The sequence below is a fragment of the Rhinopithecus roxellana genome, chromosome 4 (genome assembly GCF_007565055.1).
Source record: "Rhinopithecus roxellana isolate Shanxi Qingling chromosome 4, ASM756505v1, whole genome shotgun sequence".
NCBI lineage: Eukaryota > Metazoa > Chordata > Mammalia > Primates > Cercopithecidae > Rhinopithecus > Rhinopithecus roxellana.
The window spans coordinates 52,066,152-52,087,444 of NC_044552.1; the positions used below are offsets into that span (position 1 = coordinate 52,066,152).

The window sequence follows — 21,293 nt, forward strand, 5'->3', positions numbered from 1 at the left end:
TAATTTTCTGGGTCATGACCTGCTTTGCCATATTGAGTATATGTAACCAAAAAGAAACATTTTTTTAAATTATACATTGAGTTTGAGCTGAGTCCATTAAATTAAAAAAAAATTGCTTCTTCAAACAGGAAAACTAATACATGTATATGGCTGGATTATGACCGGAAGATTGGAAACTTTTGATTTTGATGCTGAGTACATTGATAGGTAAGCGTGTGTTTGTTTTTGTGTTTAACTAGTTACATACATGCTGCACGGCTTCCTGGGACCAGCTTCCCTGATGGCAATAAATTGTAAGCAGTTGGCACAGAATTGCTATTTTCCTCTCTTTGCAGTTTATGGTACCTCATGAGCTGGGCTTCAGCAAACTTTGTTAATGTAATTGCAACTGGTCGATTAAGTTGGTCCATTTATTTACTGACAACTAGTCACTCTGGGCTCAGTGTGAAATGAACTGTAATTGCATCTGTGGATTTTCTTTTTGAATTCTCACCCTTCCTTCCTTTGTTTCTGAGGCTGAAATAGATTCTTTATAAAATGATGTGTAAACCCAAAAGCCCATTATAACTTTCTTATTTGGTTGTTATCCATTTGTGCTTTAAAAATTGTATTAGTGGGATCAGAGGAAAACATGGACACAGGTACTAAAAGCCATAGAGCTTTTAATGTTTTCTGGGAATGATTAGGATGTCAACATGACTGTCTTCACTGGAGATGTGGTGGAAAGTGTTGCTATTAAATCATCCGCACTAAAGAGAGAGGAGAACAAGACAAAAAGTGTTGAAATTGTAGAGGCTGTAGGAAGCTCTAAGCAACTGTAATCATTCAACAAATGAAGCAACTGTACTGAGGATTTATAAGGTAGAAGGAAAATAATCTTACTATGTGCTCAGCTGCATAGATTCTATACATGGTATCTAATTTATCCTTCACTCGGGATGGGTTGGGGGCATCCTCTTCTGTTCTATTCCATTTGTCTGATTTTGCCCTAGTTGAAGAGAACATGATGTGATTACTCTCAGGATTTACATTTCTGGCATTAAGCAATGGTCAACCTACCTTACTGGAAAACTACTCTTGTTGTGGGGGTTAGAAACTCCTACTACATCCTTGGGAATGTGCCACATTTGCTAGTTGGTCCCATCCCAGCCTTTGTCTGGGATACAGTCTTTGAAAGGGGGAATAAAGGCATAAATGCAATATTATCTCTGTGTAGAACCAATATAGCCAGTGTGGAGATGATATAGCCAGTGTGGAGATGATGAAGGTTTTTTGGGAAGGGAGAAATATTTTCTGTTTAGTGTGAAAGCATGAGCCATGAGTGCACCCCTACTCTCTGCTGAGAATTTGACTTGACATCCGCCTTCAGCCACCCGCAATAAGTGCAGAAAAATCCAGAGGAGAATGTTCATAGCCATGTTTCCTCTGAGTTTTTTGAGGAATGTTTATTGGGAGCATTGCACAATTATCCCTTGTCTTTTGTTTTCCTTTTTTTCTTTTTTTAAAAATCCAGCCCAGTGATCTTGGAAGCTCAAGGAGACAAATGGGTTACTCCTTGCTCTCTTGTAAATAGGCAGACGGGAAGCTGGTGAGTGTCTTATTTATCTTGCCAATGCATATGCTTGTAAGTTCTTCCACATGGATACAACACACACACTCTCTCTATCTTTCTCTATCCACTCACCACATATCTGTTTTTTAAAAATATAAATCACACATAGCTATTTACTGCCTTATCTTTAGACTACTGAAAAAGACACAGGGATTGATTCAAAGTGCATATTGAAGTGGATGCCAAAAACCTTCCTTGAAAACACGTAGCTAATACTTGTTAGGGGCTTACTATAGGCCAAGTTCTGCTTGAATGCTTTACATTGAAGTCACCCAATAATCTTGGGAATATGTATGATTACTAGTCTCACATTATAGATGAGGAATTTGAGAAACAGAGAAGTTAAGTAACTTGCACAAGGTCTCACAGAGAGCAAGTGGCAGACCTGGGATTTGAACCTTGTCTAACTAATCAGCCCCCAGAGTTCATGATCTTAACCACTATACTTCAGTGACTAGCCAAAGGTAGAAATAACTTAAAAATTTAGGAATAAGTTTCTACACTCTCCAGTTTAAATACCCAACGTTTTACTGTATTTTTACTTCACTCTGGACAGGGTGGGTTGCCCTTCCTTTGAGGCCATTACAAGAATGACACTCTATGGTTTCACTTTTTCAGACTGGTGTATAGTAGAGCCAAATTCTACACTTGTGTGTAGTCTTCCTTGTGTCTGCATTTTGTTTGGTCAGAATTGTCCTTTATGGGGTTCATACTTGATAACAGATTTTTTAAAAATAAAGGTTTTGTTATACTTGTCATATGACACATTTGAAAAGAAAGGACCAAATGCTTAGGGTAATACTAGTTAGTACTAGGGCAAATGCTTAGGGTATTACTAACTAGTATTACCCTATATATACACTAGTTAGTAATACCCTAAGCATTTGCCCTAATGAACTCATTATACCTTCAGTACCTACCATTTTCTCTGGCAAATTTGTTTTTCCTTTTGCTTTCTACTTTCCTGGTTAAAGAGTCAGATCTTCTGGTGGTGAGTTGTCTGGTCATTCTTACCTCCGTTTGCCTTTTCCTCAGTTATCCTATCCAGGAGGACCATGGTCTTGGGACTCTGCAGTGCCATGTGGAAGGCGATTACATCGGTCTGTTAGAGAAGTAACATAATTTTAAAGTCTTGTCCATTTCTTTCTCTGTGTCCAGACAAAAACAATTGCAAGATTGGTTCACATGAGGATAATAATAATAACAATAATTACTATTTGTTAAGAATTCCCTGGAAAACACTAGTATATGAAACAGCTCATATAGAAACTTATTTAATACTCACACACCTGTGAAGCTGGTGGGATTATTTTGGCTTTGCAGGTGAGAAAAATTGAAGTTAGTTACCAGTAGATCAGTATTTAAATAGTGCTCCATCTAACTCCAAGCCTGGGCTCTTCCCTGCTATGCAATACTACATTTGCCCTTTTATTGCTAGAAGGCCACATTGCTAATGATGCTAGGCTTATGAGGTGTTGTTTTGGTGGCGGGGGGTAAATAAATTACAGGTTTGGGTGGTAATTTGATGATGTTGGAGTCTTTGGGCTTATGAAAGCAATGGCCTGGCCCAGAAGATTCATGCAGATTCCTGAGTTAATGTGTGTTTCTTTGTGTTACAGGCTCCCAGAATGTTAGCTTCTCAGTATTTAATAAAGGAAAGTAAGTAACTGGGTATAGAAATAGGCAAATTTATCTTCATTTTATATTATCTATCTCTCTCATCTTGCTTACTTTATCTTTTTATGATGGCAAATTTTAAACATATACAAACAGAATAGTATAATGACACCACATGTACCTCCTTGAGTTTTTTTACTTCGGTGAAAAAAAGTGTGTCCTCGTCACTAATCTGTAGGCAATGTGTGTTTCGATATGGTGGTGGTGCAGAATTTTGGAAATTAAATCTTAAGAAATTTCCAAGTACTATAGGTTGAAAACTGTCACAAGTATCTTATAAGGAACATGGTTTCATGAAATACATTGTACCATCCAGGAAGTGCCTTCTTCAAAAGGGAAGGGGTCCACATTTCATCACACTTTGAAGTGACAAATCAGGATCCTGGATTTCTGAATCCTTACCTTACATTTTGCCCCTATATAATTTGACAAGTGTTTCTGTTAAAAGTGCAGGGTCTAGTTGATAATAATTGCATTGTAATGACAGTGGCAATTATATATAGCTCTACAGCCCAAAGTATGGAGATTTTCTCTCATTCTCATTTTGGAAGAAATAAAATTAATGTCTATTGAGTATTGATTATAGGCCAACTAAGGACGAGGCCCTTTCACACCCATCATTTCATTGAACATTTGTGGCACTCTATGAAGCAGGCATTATTCCCATATGATAATTTTACATATCAGAAAACAACTTTGTCCCAGTGGTATTGTTCTCTAGTCATCCAAGGGAGCTGCTATTTCAACTGTTTTAAAGATCGATAGAAGGAAGATCCTAATCTTCCTTTCAGGCAGCCAACTAAAAAAAAAAAAGCAATCCCAGATGATATTTTCATTCAAAACAGAACTTTGTCTTTTTCGAAGGTCAATGATCCACAAGAAGGCATGGCTGATCAGTGCTAAACAGGACCTTTTCCTATACCAGACACACTCAGGTACTATTCGCCTTTACAAAGTTGGCCCCTCCTTCCCTGTCTTTTGGCCATTTCTTGATGACCATTAACACCCAAAGCAATCCCTACAATCATAGACAGCCTTGTGGTTTTGGTTGAGATTAAATTGCTTGTATCCATGTCAGGTTTAGTTAATATATTAAAAGAATCTTGATAATATACTTCTATACAAAGTCTATGGATATAAACTGAATAAAAGAAAGGAGAGTCTTGCCTTATTCTATGTTCTGAAAGTAAAAGAAAAAAGGTGGCACTTAAAAACTCTTAAAGCACATCTTTCCGGTTACTTCAACATCCGTCTCTGAACATTCATTCAACAATTTATGACTAATATTGACATTAAGCTATTCTGTTACCATCTGATGAGTAAACCCTCATACTAAAAAAAAAAAAGAATATGAAAATTGGAAGCTTGCATGGAATTGTGAACTCAATTTGGTAGTAGAAAGCTGGCTACTAAAGAATACTTAGATTCTAGAATGGAATATAGTCACACAGCCACTGAAGAATTGTGTGAGGTAGGTTCAGATTCCGGAAGCAATCAAAATCTACCTTTGTCAAAAGTGCAAGATAACTCGCAGGCCATGGAGAAAATGTCATTTGCTCTCTAGATAGCCTAGTCCTGCAACAGCTGAATTTTCACCCTGATTTTTCCTTTCTTTAAACAGTATAACTCGTCTGTTTGGGGTAAGTTTGAAGAAGCGCCCAAGGTGATAGTGACAGTGATAGCTGCTACAGGAAGAATGTCAGACCTTGTTAAGTGCTTTACATAAAATCTCAATATTTATTTCACTGAACTATGAGATGGATTAACATTAGCCCCATTTTACAGATGAGGAAACAGACTCAGATAAACAAAGCATCTTGTCCAAAGCCAAAGGTTTTACTGCTAGAACATTTAGTTCCAATTCCAAATCTTATGTCCATAGCCAATATATGGTGGGAAGTACACTCGTCTTGCCACTCCACTCCAAGGTTTCTGTGAGCCTGCCCATCACTGTCAAACCCTGGAATGATTGATAGGCTGACAGGTATCCCTGACGACACAGTGCTTTTACATTTCCAGGGCCAATGTCTTCTTGGGATCAGGACTCACAGGCCAGAACTTCTTCACAGCAGAGGAGGCTGTAGGAAGAGAGGGTATGGACAGCCATGAAGAGCCCTGGGCTGAGCTCCTCAGGGGCTGACATTCAATCACTAGTTGAGCCTGCTTAAGCCTTTTAAGCTTTCTGAGCCTCAATTAAGCATCTCTAAAATGGACAAAGCGGTGCTTATCCTTCTTATTCTAAAAGTCGTCTGAAGAGGTAGAGGAGCAAGAATCTTGGAATTCATCCAAGATTTCTCTTTCCTCCTCCTTTCCATATCCGTTCAGTCACAATTTCTGCCAGTTTTTATCTCTTATTTATGATGTATCTGTATAGCAGCTGTCTGTTTCTGGACCCCATCACCTCTTGTGTTACATGCTGTAGTGGTTTCTAGAGGCCCCGACTTGCCCTCTGCCCCTTCAAGCCCCTCCCCGACATTCTCTACATCAAGCATATGTCTGATGCATGGTTCCCACCTACTCACCATCCTCTGATGGCTTGCTATCCCCTACTGGAAATGGGCCAAACTTCTGACGTCCTCCTTGTCTGTTTCTCCAGCTCTCTCTCTCTCTCTCTCTCTCTCTCTCTCTTACTCCAGCAACACTTGCAGGCACTGTGCAATTTCTTCCCTCCACACTCAGGCTATCTTTCGTTTTAAATGCCCTCTCCTTCTCCTCTTTGCTAGGCCACTTCTAGTTCATCCTTTAAGACTCAGATTAGCGTCATCTCTAAACATTTTCTTCTACACCTCAATACTCCCATCCTACTCCTAAACTTCTCATTCTTTCACATACTCTCTCATTTCTCCAACCCAAGGTATTAAATGATAGTTTTGCACACCTGGTTTACGATGCTGATCTTCTTGAGGACAAGAACTATTTCGTATTCATCTTTATATCCCTAGTATACCATATAATAGGTGCTCTGTGAATGTTGAAAAAATTATCAAATATCTACAACTATGTTAAAAGTTTAAGAACTTCATAAATTGTTTTGTCTTTGATCTGTGTAATTTCGAATGCATGACAAAAGAATGTGTTAATCTCTACATAAAGTTAATACAAAATTCCAGTGCTAGTGTAAAAAAATGAAATTTTAAAATAGTAAGTTAAAAGCAGGGGGTTATTATGATTAGCGGTGAATTTTGGTATCTGACTGTAAGGGATCAATCTTTGCCTCCATATGTCTCCTCTGCTTTGTCACATGGGAAAAAGCATTATAAAATAACCTCCTAAAATGTCTATTTTTCAGTGGTAACCATTCATCATTAGCCTTTGTACCTTCAGTTTACACAAAATGTAACTCCTCTTTTCTCTGGAGGGAATGAATCTTAGAAATGTCAAAGCTTGATAATGGAGAGGAAAGAATGAGATAAAGCTAAATTCCTAAATTCTGGGGACTATGTGTCATATTACTGCAGGCAATTTCTTTTTTTTTCTTTTTTCTTTTATTTTTTCTTGAGACAGGCTCTCGCTCTGTCACTCAGGCTGGAGTGCAGTGGCGCCATCTCAGCTCAGTGCAACCTTCGTCTCCTGGGTTCAAGCAATTCTCCTGTCTCAGCCTCCCAAGTAGCTGGGATTACAGGTGCACACCACGACACCCGGCTAATTTTTGTATTTTTAGTAGAGATGGGGTTTCACCATATCGGTCAGGTTGGTCTCGAACTCCTGACCTCAGTTGATTCACCTGCCACCTGCTTCAGCCTCCCAAACTTCTGGGATTACAGGCCTGAGCCACCACACCTGGCCACCGTAGGCAGTTTTAAACAATCAGGAGCAGCATGAAAGAACTGGGTATGAGGTGTGAGGTGCATGTGGGGAAGGAGCATTCAGTATGGGGAAGAATGGGAGGGTCCTAAAGACAGTGAAATTCATTCTCCTGCTTAGAGCGAATTATAGATTCATGTGGGTGAACTGAAGCCTTTCCCAGTGTACTCAAAGTTGATTCCTCCTTATGCTGTAACTTATTGTTCCCTGACTTGTCAATATTGTCCTTGAGGTCAGGAGACAGATTTTCTGAGAAAACATTGTGGTACCTAGGGGCTTTTGCTGATACCATGAATGACTCCACATTGCCCCTTCCAATTTGAAAATATTGATCCTGGATAATATATACTTCTGATCTTTTTCTTATTATGTGCATTTTTAAACAGTTACTACTAGAAAAAATTTCAACTGTTGCTGAACTTAGAAAGTTAAAGTAAGAAATAAATTATTAATGTATCCTATTATTATTATCTGGGTCATATTCTGATCTATATTTGGAAGCTTACTTTTTTTTTAAACTCTTGCAGAAATATTATCTGTGTTTCCAGAAACTGGGAGCCTTGGGGGAAGAACGGACATCACAATTACAGGAGACTTCTTTGACAATTCTGCCCAGGTTACCATTGCAGGTAACTATGTTGAAATGGCTGAAAATAGTTCATAATTTTAGATGCCCTAGGAGATTATATGTATGGCATGAAGGATACAGGAGGAAGCAAGCTTTGCCCCTTCTGACTTATCATGTTTGATAAGTCATGTGTTTGGTTGAGAACAGGTAGGATTTCAATCCTGCAGTACATGGGTCAGAGGAACAGAATGTCTTGCAGACACACTCACAATGCACAGGCAATTCCCTCAGGTGCCCCATCTTGTGAGTGAAGAGAAAGAAAGAAATACAGCTGCTTCTTAGCAAAGGTTTACTCCTACTAAAAACAGCCCCTCTCTTCGCTCTCCCTTGTTAACTATCTTGATATAGACAAGCAGGAGTGGGTGGGCATTTGCTATACAGATTATTCCGGAAATCACCCGCACCCCAAACTTGGCAAACCCTTCTGTGGACCTATCTAGAGCCTTTTGCTCTGCCAGGTCCTGTAGTAGGTGGGATGCTTCTGTAGTCGCTGACACCAAGGGTGTCCTCACACTGTCACGTCACACTTATCTCCCATGCTCAGCCAAGTGGTTCAGTACATCCTCAACGAAGAGCACTTCATTGCATGGCTTTCCTTCTGAATACCTCAAGCTGCCCTATGCTCTGCTGCTCTGCAATCTCTCTTTTCTCCTTCAATTGGGGTGACAACTTTTGCTATTCCATCTACACCCAGCCCTTTGCCTTAGAATAGGAGCCTGTCTACTTCAGTCTGGTCTTGCCATCACATCTCCCCACTGCCTCTCTCTCTCTCTCTGTATGTGTGTGTGTGTGTGTATATATGCAATTCTATATACACACACATATACATGTATATGTGTATGTATACCTATACACACATATACACACACATACATAAATTTCTTTAATTCCCTTTAGGCATTCCATGTGATATTAGACACGTGTCTCCCAAGAAGATTGAGTGCACCACTCGGGCTCCAGGTAAAGATGCAAGGCTCACCACCCCTCAGCCAGGTAAGGAAGCCACCAGGGCTGTTCAATAAACTCTATATATCTTTAATCGTGAGGGGCTGATGAGTGGAAATAAAAGGGTTTGAATTCTGTCTCATCTATTTGACCGGCTAACTCAGTGAGCCCTGGGTCCACGATACCATTGTCAAGGCTCTCCTTTCAGGAAGGCTCTTAGTTTTATTCAGGTGCTTAGTGACACTGCACTTCTAGCCCCAGCCGGCTGTATGGCCAGTGGCGTCCAGAAGAGACCATGATCTAGAAAGCATAACTGCCCTCAAGATATTGTTATAGCTACTGGAGGAAACCCCCAAACTGCCTGCCTTCATTCAATGGGTCAGTTGCGTGTCCACTGGCTAAGAAGATAGGAGCATTAGAGTGTGCTCGGCTATGCTCAAAACAACAGCATTAGACAAGGCCAGAGAGTGGGGCACAATGGGATGTATTTAAATACGAATTTTTCTCCTCTGTGGGCATCTGTCTGCTGCTTTGAGAAACAGGGATGTATTGTGATGTTGCCACCAGGTTATGCCTGAAGTGGGCAGAAATGGAGGAGACAAGGCAGCTTCCAGCTGTCCTTCTCTGTTTAAAGTGTCCACCCCACAGCAGCAAATTGAGAGCACAATACTGGAACGCTTTTCTGCTGAGCATTAGAACTGAAGACTCAAGTGTAGTCAGGGATGAAGGGCAGTTGGTGTGTTACCCAGCTCAGAACCACAGGCTGACTTAATGGTTAAACTCCAGGCAGCAAGAGTCAACTCTAGAGGCACAGTACCTACAAGGAAAGTTGCCCAGCAGGGGAAAAAAACCTTTCTAAAGAAAGGGCATTCAGGTATGAAAATGCATGCAAAGTTTTGGCTTGAGAATTCTCCAGCTCCCAGATCTACAGTTTTTACTCAGTGAACGCTCCCATCCAAGGAAACAAAACTACTGAAACAAGTAATCGAGATAATGTGTGTTTCCTGTCAGGAAATAGAGAGTCTGCTCCCTTTTTGAGTATTTCCTGCTTTAGCTACTTGGGTAGTGGTAGGATAATTTCCTGAATGCAGCTGGTTTTGACAGTTAGTGATGTCCTTTATGAAGGGCTTTTGAAGTTTCTTCCACAGAAGCTGGGCAAATTACTACGGAAACCAGTTGTTTTCAACCAGGGGCAATGTTGCCCCTCAGGGGACACGTAGCAATGTGTGGAAACGTGTTTGGCTGTTAGACCGGAGGTGGTGGTGGTGGTGATGATATCTAGTGGACAGAGGCCAGGAAGGCTGCTAGACATTCTGCAATGCATAGGACACGCCCTCACAACAGTTACCCAGCCTAAAATATCAATAGTGCTGAGGTTGAGAAATCCTGGTTTAAAGTAATATTTTCAAAATATGCTCTTACTTTTCTGTTTATTCCTTATCCACGTCTCCGTTTTAGGAGTTATTGAGGAACAACAGTATTAGTTTAAAATAATAATTACCATAATTACCTTTATTGAGCACTTACCGTATTCCAGGCTCTTGGAGTATATATTTTCCCTTAGTCCTAGTGTATTATTGCTATTTTATTATTGGTCCCATTTTGATGCATGAGAAAAATGAAGATACAAGGACATCAAGGAATTTGCTCAAAGCTACACTTCTGCTGTGATTCCAGAGTTTTGCCCTTAGCTCAAGTTAGTATTCAATATTGATTGTACCTGTGCCTTTGGCCTTGGAGTTTGCTTAATACAAAATATAAATTAATACGATATCATTTAAAATGTCACATAATAGCAGCATGACACATATTTGGCTCTGTGTGCAGGTCCACAAATTGAGGCCATGACACTTGAGAAACTTAAGGATTGCCAATGTTATGGGAAAAAAAGGACTTTAGAGAATTGAATTTCCCTGCTGAACTGGGCCTTAAAAGATACTGAAGCCCACTTCCGGCTTTGGGAAGCACAAAAGCAAGCCACGTCACAAGCACGCAATCACACTGTCCTCCTTTTATTCAGCCTCAGCTTCTGTTTGCTCATTCACATTTTCTCCAGGACTTGGTTCTCTTCTCTAGGCACTCTTGCTAAAAAGGCTAACTCCTACCCCAGGGAATGTTTACTGCTTTCCAGAACATTTGTATTTCATATTAACTACAGAACCTTTCATATAACTACTCTGTCTGGCTTTAGGTTGACTCACCTGTACAGGTAGCATCTGGGTCATCTTTCACCTTGTAATTTGAAATAAAGTAGTTCCCCAATTTGGGAAGGTGTGCCCTGTAATGTTTATGATGTCTACATGTCTTACAGGCAATCGAGGGCTTCTTTTTGAAGTTGGAGATGCTGTTGAGGGATTGGAACTGACTGAAGCCACCCCAGGGTACAGGTGGCAGATTGTCCCTAATGCCAGTTCTCCATTTGGGTTTTGGTCAAAGGAAGGACAACCTTTCAGGTATGTTGTAGGAAAAGTGGGAGTCCACATCAAAAGCATCTTTACTAACATAGGTGAGGCTAGGAGACAGATAAGGAAGGCATCGAGATTTCCAGGAATTTATAACACCAGCCAATTCAACAACAACAGAGTTTGACCGTATTCTCAGTGTTGGTCATGCTAGTGCAGGGACAAATTTTGATCAATATGTAAAATTTGTATTTTCCACAACTTAGTTTACAATCTGTTTTGAAGATGGAATCATCAACTAGAATACTGAGCTGAGCTAGGAGACTTGAAAAACAGCAGGGTAAAACATGCTTTAGGTACATGGTTAAGAGGTAAAACTGACATCTGGTTGACGCCAAAGAAAGATCCAAGAATATGCCCTTTGGGTACATAAGGGAGCAAAGTCTACGCAGCATACTATAGGAACAACATTCCAGTGCTGAAGGTCAACCCAATGGCCCTTGTAGAGCAGGGGAAACTCTTGTGGGTTCTGTGAGACATTGTTTTCAGTAGTAGTAATGGCATCATGACTATAATATTCCGTTTAATAGTGTGTAATTCCTTCAGTCATTTTAGTCCCTTCAAGGATGTAGCCAAAATTTCCAGTATTCTAAAGTAAGCTTAAAAATATAAAAGCTTGAAAATTGCCTAGACATACTGTTTCGTTAGTGTGTTCTCAGTGTATATGTTGAAGGGTGGATCCTTTACTGAATGATGGCTCTCTTTTCCCTTTGAAATCCTTCTTAGAGAGGATGGCTGTGACTCCTGAGTGTGAATTTCAGCCAGTCTGTGACCTCCTCCAAATATTTTACCATTTTATTAGGTTGGTGCAAAAGTAATTGCAGTTTTTACTATTGAAAGTAATGGCAAACACTGCAATTATTTTTGTACCAATCTAATAGATTTCAACTCAATTTGAAATGAAAAGCTTAGAGAATTTTTAGGCATTGAATAAGCCAAGTAGGGTTGTTAATCTGTGAGCAGTGTCTCCTGAAGCCTTGCTTACTAGGTACTTAACCAAGAGTTTATGGTTTTAAAGTGGCAGTTAAGGCTGGATGCTATGGCTTGAGTCTTTAATCCCATCCACTTGGGAGGCTGAGGCAGGAGGATTGCTGGAGTCTAGGAGTTTGAGACTAGGCCCTGTCTCTAAAAAGTAAAAAATAAAAAATTAGCCAGGTGTGGTGGTGTGCATCTGTAGTCCTAGCTACTTGAGAGGCTGAAGTGGAGAATTGTTTGAGCTCAGGAGTCAGGGGCTGCAGTGAGCCATGATCACACCACTGCACTCCAGCCTGGGCAACAGAGTGAGACTCCGTCCTTAAACAAAGAAACAAATAAACAAAAATGTGGCAGTTAATTTGTGGTCCATTGTAGCACCGAATAATTCACCTTTATCATAGTTTTTAATGACCATTTAATAATGTTCAAAGGAAAATCTTTCAGCTACATTTGGTGTATTTGGGAGTGTGAAGGAGTGAGTCAGCCTACCCCAAAAGGCAAAAGAACATTTTGACTTCTACAGTAGGTCTTGTGGGGTATGTCCCTTTAACTGCCATTTTGAGGAACCACAAGTCAGGTAGTAACTAATTCTCCATTCCCTCTCTCATTAATCTCTTTAAAATCTAAAAATTTTAAATTAAAAATTAGAATATTTATTTATTTATTGGCAAGTTTATGTAATTATACTGATGGATCTTTAAAATACTTATTTTTGAAGCTGTTTTAGGTATAAAATTCTCTCAAAAATAAAGATAATGTATATACATTAAAGCAAAATTTAAAAGCATCTTTATATTGGTCATCTGAAGATTTAAGAAAATAGTATCATTAGAAAATATTCTTGGTATTTATTTGGGCAGTCTAGTTCCTTAACTATGTCTGCCTATAATATTAGATTGCTGGAATTTAAATATTAAAAATATGATCTTTTAAAAAAGGTTTTATGAAATTGCCTGTAATCTTCTTCAAAGCTGCCTTTGATGGGTTTTAATTTGAAATTCTTGACATTTTGAATTGACTCTTATCTGTGGATCATAATATTTTTAATTAGAAAAATACTCTTTGCAGGTGTTGCGGTTGCTGGTAAGCTCGAGCAAACTCTGATAAGCAATCTGTCTTCACTTATAATAATAAGAATCATATTTACTATAGATTGAGCTTCTACCATGATCCAGGGCCTGCAGTAGCTGTGTTAGGTGGTTTTATCAGCTAAGTCTCCATATAGCTGTGTGCTGTGGCTACAACTTTCCCAAACATGACACAACAGCAAGGGGATTTGTGTCCAGTGTAGAGACGTATTGGGCTCTTGAGACTAGGCAGGTACTATTTCTTTTTCTAGAATATTCTGGACAATCATGTGGCATAAGAATCAGGTTGTTCTTCTTCATTACCATAAAAGAAGACAAAGTACAAGGGCAGCTATTTGTTGGTTCAGTGATTCAGGCCTTGGTTACTCTTGCTTGACTCTATGTTCTTCCGCTTTACAGAGCACGGCTCAGCGGGTTCTTTGTGGCTCCAGAGACAAATAATTACACTTTCTGGATTCAGGCAGACAGCCAAGCTTCCTTGCATTTCAGTTGGTCAGAGGAACCAAGGACCAAGGTATTCAGTGTCTTCTTATTTTCCTTTTCTCTGTTGGCAGTCCTATACCCATGCAGAAAGAAAGAATCAAAGTTAAGGCTCTCTGTTTTACAGATAGTTTTAACATGCCATTGGATGATCAGGAACTTTAATTGTTGAAAAAGAACTTGGTTGAATGTGAACCTACTATTTATTGAGCACTCACTATAAGCCAAATGTTATGCTACATCTTTTATAGAATTGTCTCTAGTTTTCACTGCATCTCTGCAAAATGTATGTATATATGCATATATATTATGTATGTGTTTGTGTGTATATAAACATATATATCTAAAGACATGTGTATGTATCTTTTCCACATGAAGAAATTGAGGCTTAAAAAGATTGTGTGGGCCAGGTGTGGTGGCTCATGCCTGTAATCCTAGTGCTTTGGGAGGCTGAGGCAGGCAGATCACTTGAGCCCAGGAGTTTGAGACCAGCCTGGGCAACATGATAAAACCCTGTCTCTATTAAAAACACAAAAATTAGCCAGGCATGGTGGTGCATCCCTGTAGTCCCAACTACTTGAGGGGCTGAGGCAGGAGGATCACCTGAGCCTTGGGCAGTCGTGGCTGCCATTGCACTCCAGTCTGGGCAACAGAGTGAGACCTTGTCTCAAAAAAAAAAAAAAAAAAAAAAAAAAAAAAAAAGAAGAAAGAAAAAAAGAAAGATTGTGTGCCCAACCCACTTGGATAGCGAAAAAGCACATTCAGGATTCAACCCCAAATTTACCTGACTCCAAAACTTGTGCCTTTTCCACTAATTTTGGGTGGCCATGTAGGCAGCTATATGTAGGAATTCCCCATCAACATTGAAAGATAAGATGCCTTTAATAGCAGCCAAAATGCAGTTATGCCATTGACAAAGAATCACAATATTTTCCTCAAATTATTACTATGTTTCTCTGAAATTGGTTTGCTAGTTGGTTGGAGAAATGTCATAGATTTTGATGTGATCAAGTCATTCCAGGTCTCTGAAGGGCTTAATACTACCTTCTCCATAGTGTCATGTAATCCTAGGGTTTAGGTTGGTTTTTCCTTCTCTGAACATGGCCCATCTCGTCTCATTTGAATACTACTCAATTGAAAGAGATGATAGATAGACAGGTAGATAGATAGAGAGCTGGAGAAGTGTAAATAACCACAGGGCTGAGGTAACTGGGTTAATATGTTAAAAGGCAGATCAGTTCAAAACTCTCTTGTTAGTAGCAGTTCAGACACTTAGTGTTTGAGAAAGAGATGCCTGGAAGCTTCATAGTGTTGATCATGATATGCTTATTTGGGCACAGGTGAAAGTGGCCTCCATCAGCGTTGGCACTGCTGACTGGTTTGACTCCTGGGAGCAGAATACAGATGAAAGGACCTGGCAGCAGAAGACTCCCAAGTTGGAGCTGTTGGGTGGAGCCAAGTACTACCTGGAAGCAGAGCATCATGGGATAGCCCCAAGCAGGGGGATGAGGATTGGTGTCCAGATTCACAACACCTGGCTGAATCCTGATGTGGTCACTACTTACCTCCGGGAGAAGCACCAGATCCGAGCCCGAGCCCAGAGACTTCCAGAAGTACAGGTCTGTGTGTCTTCCCAGTAGCATGGAGCTGAACTCTGGAAGGAATAAAGTCCCGCATAGCCGGTGGACTGGGAGCCTGGGGACCTGAGGGGTCATTATAACCTTGCTGTCAAAGAAGTAGGATATCTGTCTAACAGCATTGTGAAGATGTTTACAAAAATGTGATGTCTTATTCCTGAGATTATCTTACTCATTGAGTTAGTTTTAGGAATTTAAGTTCCAAGTAAGTCTTCTTTTAGAAACTTATTTCCCAGAAAAGAGACAAGGTCCTCTAAACACACCTCTGACATGTGTGCATGCATGCATATGAGCATATACACATTAAATTCCATAATTTTTGATTGATTCAGGCTGTATTTCCCTATAGGCTGGATTTTCTAAGTCTTCTTTGAAAAGGTCAAGTCCTTTGGGTCTCTCAGCTGTGCCCCATGTTTTCATTGAACACTTTTTATGTATTATAGTTTTTGTTGTTCACTTTTTGGTGTACAAAGACAAATCAATATGAACTCTGCCTTCTAAAGCTTACAGTCTAATAGTAAAACATGTGCACAAATAACCATAGAACAAAGTAGAAAGTAACAAGTGATTTAAGAGATTAAAAGCTGGCCGGGTATGGTGGCTCATGCCTGTAATCCCAGCACTTTGGGAGGCCAAGGCGGGCTGATCACAAGGTCAAGAGATTGATACTGTCCTGGCCAACATGATGAAACCCCTTCTCTACTAAAAATACAAAATTTGGCTGGGTGTGGTGGCACGTGCCTGTAATGGCAACTACTTGGGAGGCTGAGGCAGGAGAATTGCTTGAACCAGGGAGTCAGAGGTTGCAGTGAGCCGAGATCACAGCCAAAGCATTCCCACCTGGTGACAGAGTGAGACTGTTTAAAAAAAAAAAGAAAAAAAAAAAGCTGCATAGAACTTACTCCATAGCAAAAGTATAATGTGCCCTATACAGAATGTGTTGGAAGCAAAGCAGAGACTGCATAAGCCTCCAAGAGAGGGTGCACGCCACGGGGCTGCTTCTGCCTGCCCGGCTACCCTTGGAAGAAAGCAATTGGTGAGAGGGGCTGAAAGTGCAGCATTCAGTGGCAACTGTTACATCTCATAATCTCTATCAAGGGGCACAGATAAATAGGGAGAGTGACACTTATATTATTCTAACAAAAGTTCTCATTAGGCGATGATGCTGTGTTCTCCAGAGATTTCTGAATGGTAGGGCATCGAAAAGTTACAATTATAATAAGAAGGAAATAAGCTGAGGAGGAAATGTCCTGTGTTCTTAGATTGTCTCTCTGGCTTAATTAGCACCATCATTTAGTCTTGTCTCTTTTGACTTTTTTAGGTGCTGAATGTGTCAGGCAGAGGAAACTTCTTCCTTACTTGGGACAATGTCTCTAGTCAGCCAATTCCTGCAAATGCCACAGCCCATCTGGTGGGAGACTTCTTTAAAAAATGAGAGATGGGGGTGGGAGAACTGGGGGTGGTCTTTATGCTCATGATATAAATTCGTGGCATTTTTTCCTTTGTAATAGATTCAAACAACCATTGAGGAGTTACTTGCAGTAAAATGCAAACTGGAACCCCTTTGGGCTAACATCCTTCTTCGGCTTGGATTTGAACGAGGTGCTGTCCCTGGCTTCACACATTCTGTCTTTTTCATCACGGTCTTTTTTCTTTCTATAAAATGAGGACAATCCCCATTTCCTCTCCAAGGTGATAACAGAGTAAAAAAAATATGCAATCTGGATTTGGACACTGAGTGGCTGAGGGACTGGCACTGTGCTTGGGAGGGTGATGCTCAGTGTGGGTGTCAATAGAAAGGAAAGGCATTCCTCCTGGGCTGTGAGGTAGAGTGTAGCACCCTCCTATACGCCCCATGCCACATGCTGGGAAAAGGTCAAAGACATAGGTGAGAAACAGAAACATGCAAACCTAGCCAAAACCATACTAATCTTCAAATTACATCTAAAGGAATTACTAATTAAGAAAGTGGTCTTAAGAAATTCTTAAAATGTGAGGGTATGTTTTTAAAACTACTACTAAGGTGAACTAAATTCTAGTTATTTTTGAACACCTCTTCCATCTTGATATTCCTTGTCTTTTTGCTTCTCAATAGTTTTTCATATCCTGCTACACAGAGAAAATGCTAAAGGATTTTCAAGGCTCCAGGGAACACAGAATGCGTTTCTTATCGCTGGAGCCTTCAAGCCAGGGGTGCTGACCACTCATGCTGTGGTCCGCTTTCCCAGGGCTGAGGGGCCCATATCATGGTGAACAGGACAGCCCCTACAACAAAGAATTATCCAGCCCCTAAAATAGTAATAGTGCCGAGGCTGGAAACTCCTGTTCTAAAGTCTTCTTGTGCCAACAATTTTGCCCCTAACTGAGTTAGAAACCAAGGATGCTGGGGAGTTAGAGTTGAGGAATTGAGTCTCAGAGAGGTTGAGTTACTCAACGTTGCATGGGTAATTGGGTTAGAACAGGGGTTTTCTTAAGTGAGATACTCTAAAATCCTCATGCACACATGTTGGGAAGCTCTGTCTTGTTTAACATCTATGCTTGTCTTTCTATTTTATCTGAACTGCATCCAGGCCTAGAAGTTTCCAACTCTGATGGGGACCTCACCAGTGGTACGGAACCCTTCTGCGGCAGGTTCAGCCTCCATCAGCCTCGACACCTTGTCGTAACTCCCCCGGCTGCCCAGAAGGGCTATCGGCTAGATCAGTATACACATGTGAGTAGCAGCCCTTGTGCTTCCGGGTCAGGTGGGTAGGGATTGGTACTGGTCTGTGGATTCCAGACTGAAAACTCAGAAGCACAAAGGAGTGATTGCTGTGATCTGCCCAAGGTGTTTCAGGCTGAGGTTCTAGGTCTCTCGACTGCTGTTTCAGGTATGAACAGACACCACTGGCCCCCACTTGTGTGTTGTTACCTGGAAATGCCTTTGTATTAGCTGTGAGACCCTGAAAGGTTTTATTCGCTATAATATTTTCTTTGATCTCTAAGAGTGCAGATCGTGTCGTTGGACAATCTGGTTTTAAATCCTGATTCCACACCCAATGTGCCTTCCATATCTATCTTAAGTACAGTTTGCCTTCATTTACTCATCTGTAAAATGGACAGTAATGTGGTCTATCTCTCAGGACTGTGGTATAGATTAAATGAGATAATGTAGTAAAGTGCCTGCACGGTTAGGACCCAGTGAAGGCTAATTATTGTTCCTCTAGCTGTTGTTATTATTGATGGATTGAATTGTCTGGTGCATTTCTCAAACACCTCTTACATCCTTTGCTTCGATAGCTCCACCACCCTCGTAAAAGAAGTGCAGCTGATTTGCCCTTTGGGAACTGGAGTGAGTTTTGCTGGAGTGGTGGAGCTCATGGCAGTCGTTTCTAGTCTTTTCCTAGTCAGGCTGCTGTGGGAGTTGGAGCTAAATGGTTCATGCTTGAGCTCCTCCCTTCTTCAGCCTCATCTCTTCTGCAGGGGCACCCAATGGAGGTGATTTTGCCCCCCAGGGAAGAGTTGGCAATGCATGGAGACAGTTTTGGTGGTCTCAACTGGGGAAGTGCTATTAGCATCTGGTGGATGGAGGCCAGGGAAGCTGTTGAACGTCCTATAATGCACAGAACAGCCCCTAAAATATTGATAGTGTAGGGGTTGAAAACTCCTGTTCTAAAGTCTTCTTGTGCCAATAGCTTTGCCTCTAACTGAGTTAGAAACCAAGGATGCTGGGGAGTTAGAGTTGAGGAACTGAGGCTCAGAGAGGTTGAGTTACTTGCTAGAGGTTGCACAGGTAATTGGGTTAGAACAGGGGTTTTCTTAAGTGAGATACTCTAAAATCCTCACTGCCGAGCACAGTGCTAAGCATTTAAAAACTCTCTGTTTAATGACATGTGTTTTGTTTTTTTTCTGGCCTCAGAAAAAGTATTTATTTGCATTTTTCCCCAGTTTTATTTAGGTAGGTAAATAACAATTTAAGTTATTTGTCTCTCTGGCTACACTAGTAAGCTCTGGAAGGGCGGGAACTGGGCTGATTCTCTCAGAGCCTATGGCAAGGTTCTAGGGATGTGGGCTCCTCACTACATATTGTTTGAATGACTGCTTCTTGCACTAATAGAACTGAAGGACTTATTTGGTGTCCATAGCTGTGTCTTGCGTACAAAGGCCACATGAACAAGATCCTGCAGATGACTGTGTCCTTCACAATCGGCTTTCAAAACATGGTAAAGAACACCACCTGTGACTGGAGTCTCACGAGGACCAGCCCCAAGAGGTAGCTAATCAGTGGGGAGGCGCGGTGGGAATTTGGTCAGCTGGGAGGATTCACTCTCTTGGGGACAGTGACCCACCTGAGGCACTAATGGTCTTATATTTGGGCCTCGTATACTAATTTGGGGATTTGAATATATTTTATTTAACAAAAAAGTTTGACTCGAGAGCAGTTAGTTGTTAAGAATATACTACTCCCTAGAGGGAGTCTGACATTTCTCATAGGAGTAGAATCGTAGAACAGCGAAGTTGGGGGAACCTTAGAGAACATTCTTTGACATGACAGGTGGAGGAAATCTGGGGCCCCAAGAATTTGTGATTTATCAAAATTCATTCAGCTAGTGATCCTGGAATAAAATTCAGCCGTCTTGATCCCTTGATTCAGTGCTTTCCACGTAATTCTCATGGGTCTTGTAAATGGTCTTAAACCTAAATGAAACTGGTAATGTCCAGAAGTCTCAATCTTCTCTGTGGCTATAGCCTAACATTATAATTTGCTTAAGACACACAGTTAAACTGTAATTTGAAAATGCTGCTGACATTGTGTGTCATGGATGAATGATCGACTTAAAAGGTGACTCCTGGTGTTATATCGAGGCTGAGCTGAGCCCATCTTGGGTGGGATGTTTATACCCACGGCACCCGGGACTGCTTGGGTGCAGGGGCTCATGGGATCTCTCTCTTGGCTGCATAGCCCGCAGACCCCCCAGGTTTGGGAACAAGGGCTCTAACGGGAGAGGACTGCAAGTGCTCGCTGAGAGCCCAGTTCCACTCCACGCTGTTTTTCAGCTGGCAGTTCCATTGCACTGACCTGTGGGAGACTTGTGTGCGTTGCTCCGGAGATCTCCAGCCCCCTCCGACAAACTCCCCAGTGCTGGTTCATCAGATTGACCTTGTCCCTCTGGCGCAGGAGACGGGCCTGTTCTACGTGGATGAAATTATTATTGCAGACACAAACGTAACAGGTAATCATCAAATTCTCTCTCCTCCACAAGCCTGTCAAATGCCTACCTCAAACTTTCCTGCTAGGGGTTACTGTTTTTTTGATGAGGAGAGAACAGGTGATCCTCCTTTTTGCCTGCCTTGGCTCTAGAAAACAGATGGGGCTGGGATTGTGTGCCTTTGGTTCTATGTCTCTCTAGTCCCTCTTCTTTCCTATTTTCCCCACTATTTGCTCTTGCTTCTGGTGTCTGTATTCTTACTCCAGTTTTCTCACTTTCTTGCTGGGAAGTCTTGGTTTCTTCATCTGTAAAATGGGTATAATAAGGACTCTACTTCATTAGATTACTGTGAAGATAAAGTTTAATATAAAGCACTCCTTACTGGTCTTGTCCATAGAAGGTGCCTAATAAATATAAGCAATTATTGTTATTATTATTATCATCATTAGGCTAGCAGGATTTCTCTACCTCTCCATGAGTTAATATGCCATACCAGGTGCTAGAAGGAACACAGCAGTGTCTGTCCCTGTAAATGGGCTCAGAGTCTGATCTACAACCTTCAAGACAGATGCAGTGAGAGTTGGAAGGTAATCATCTTCTTCAGAGACAAGGCCCTAGTCCTTTCTGTCTCTCCAGACTCTTCCCACTCATTATTTAGAGATCAGGCCTGGCTTTTCCTTCCTGAAGTTTCCCTTGACCACTCTTGGGCACAGTGGTCTCACCTGGCTCTTGCCCGCTAGTCTTAGGGACAAAGTCCTCCTCCAGGGCCCTGCTGAGGTGGCCGTTTGTGATATGC

At 41.1% G+C, this 21,293-nt stretch overlaps 1 protein-coding gene across 1 annotated transcript in view; it reads left to right on the top strand.

Moving 5' to 3' along the window:
• The window catches only part of PKHD1 (PKHD1 ciliary IPT domain containing fibrocystin/polyductin), a 467,968-nt gene that overhangs the window by 14,347 nt on the left and 432,328 nt on the right, over positions 1-21,293 (top strand). Inside the window, 15 exon segments of the mRNA XM_010364246.2 lie at positions 129-207; positions 1,514-1,588; positions 2,648-2,712; positions 3,232-3,271; positions 4,154-4,224; positions 7,621-7,722; positions 8,619-8,714; positions 10,978-11,119; positions 13,591-13,705; positions 15,012-15,290; positions 16,630-16,719; positions 16,820-16,910; positions 17,879-18,021; positions 19,433-19,560; positions 20,346-20,521. Of these exon segments, the coding sequence (XP_010362548.2) occupies positions 129-207; positions 1,514-1,588; positions 2,648-2,712; positions 3,232-3,271; positions 4,154-4,224; positions 7,621-7,722; positions 8,619-8,714; positions 10,978-11,119; positions 13,591-13,705; positions 15,012-15,290; positions 16,630-16,719; positions 16,820-16,910; positions 17,879-18,021; positions 19,433-19,560; positions 20,346-20,521 (1,692 nt within the window).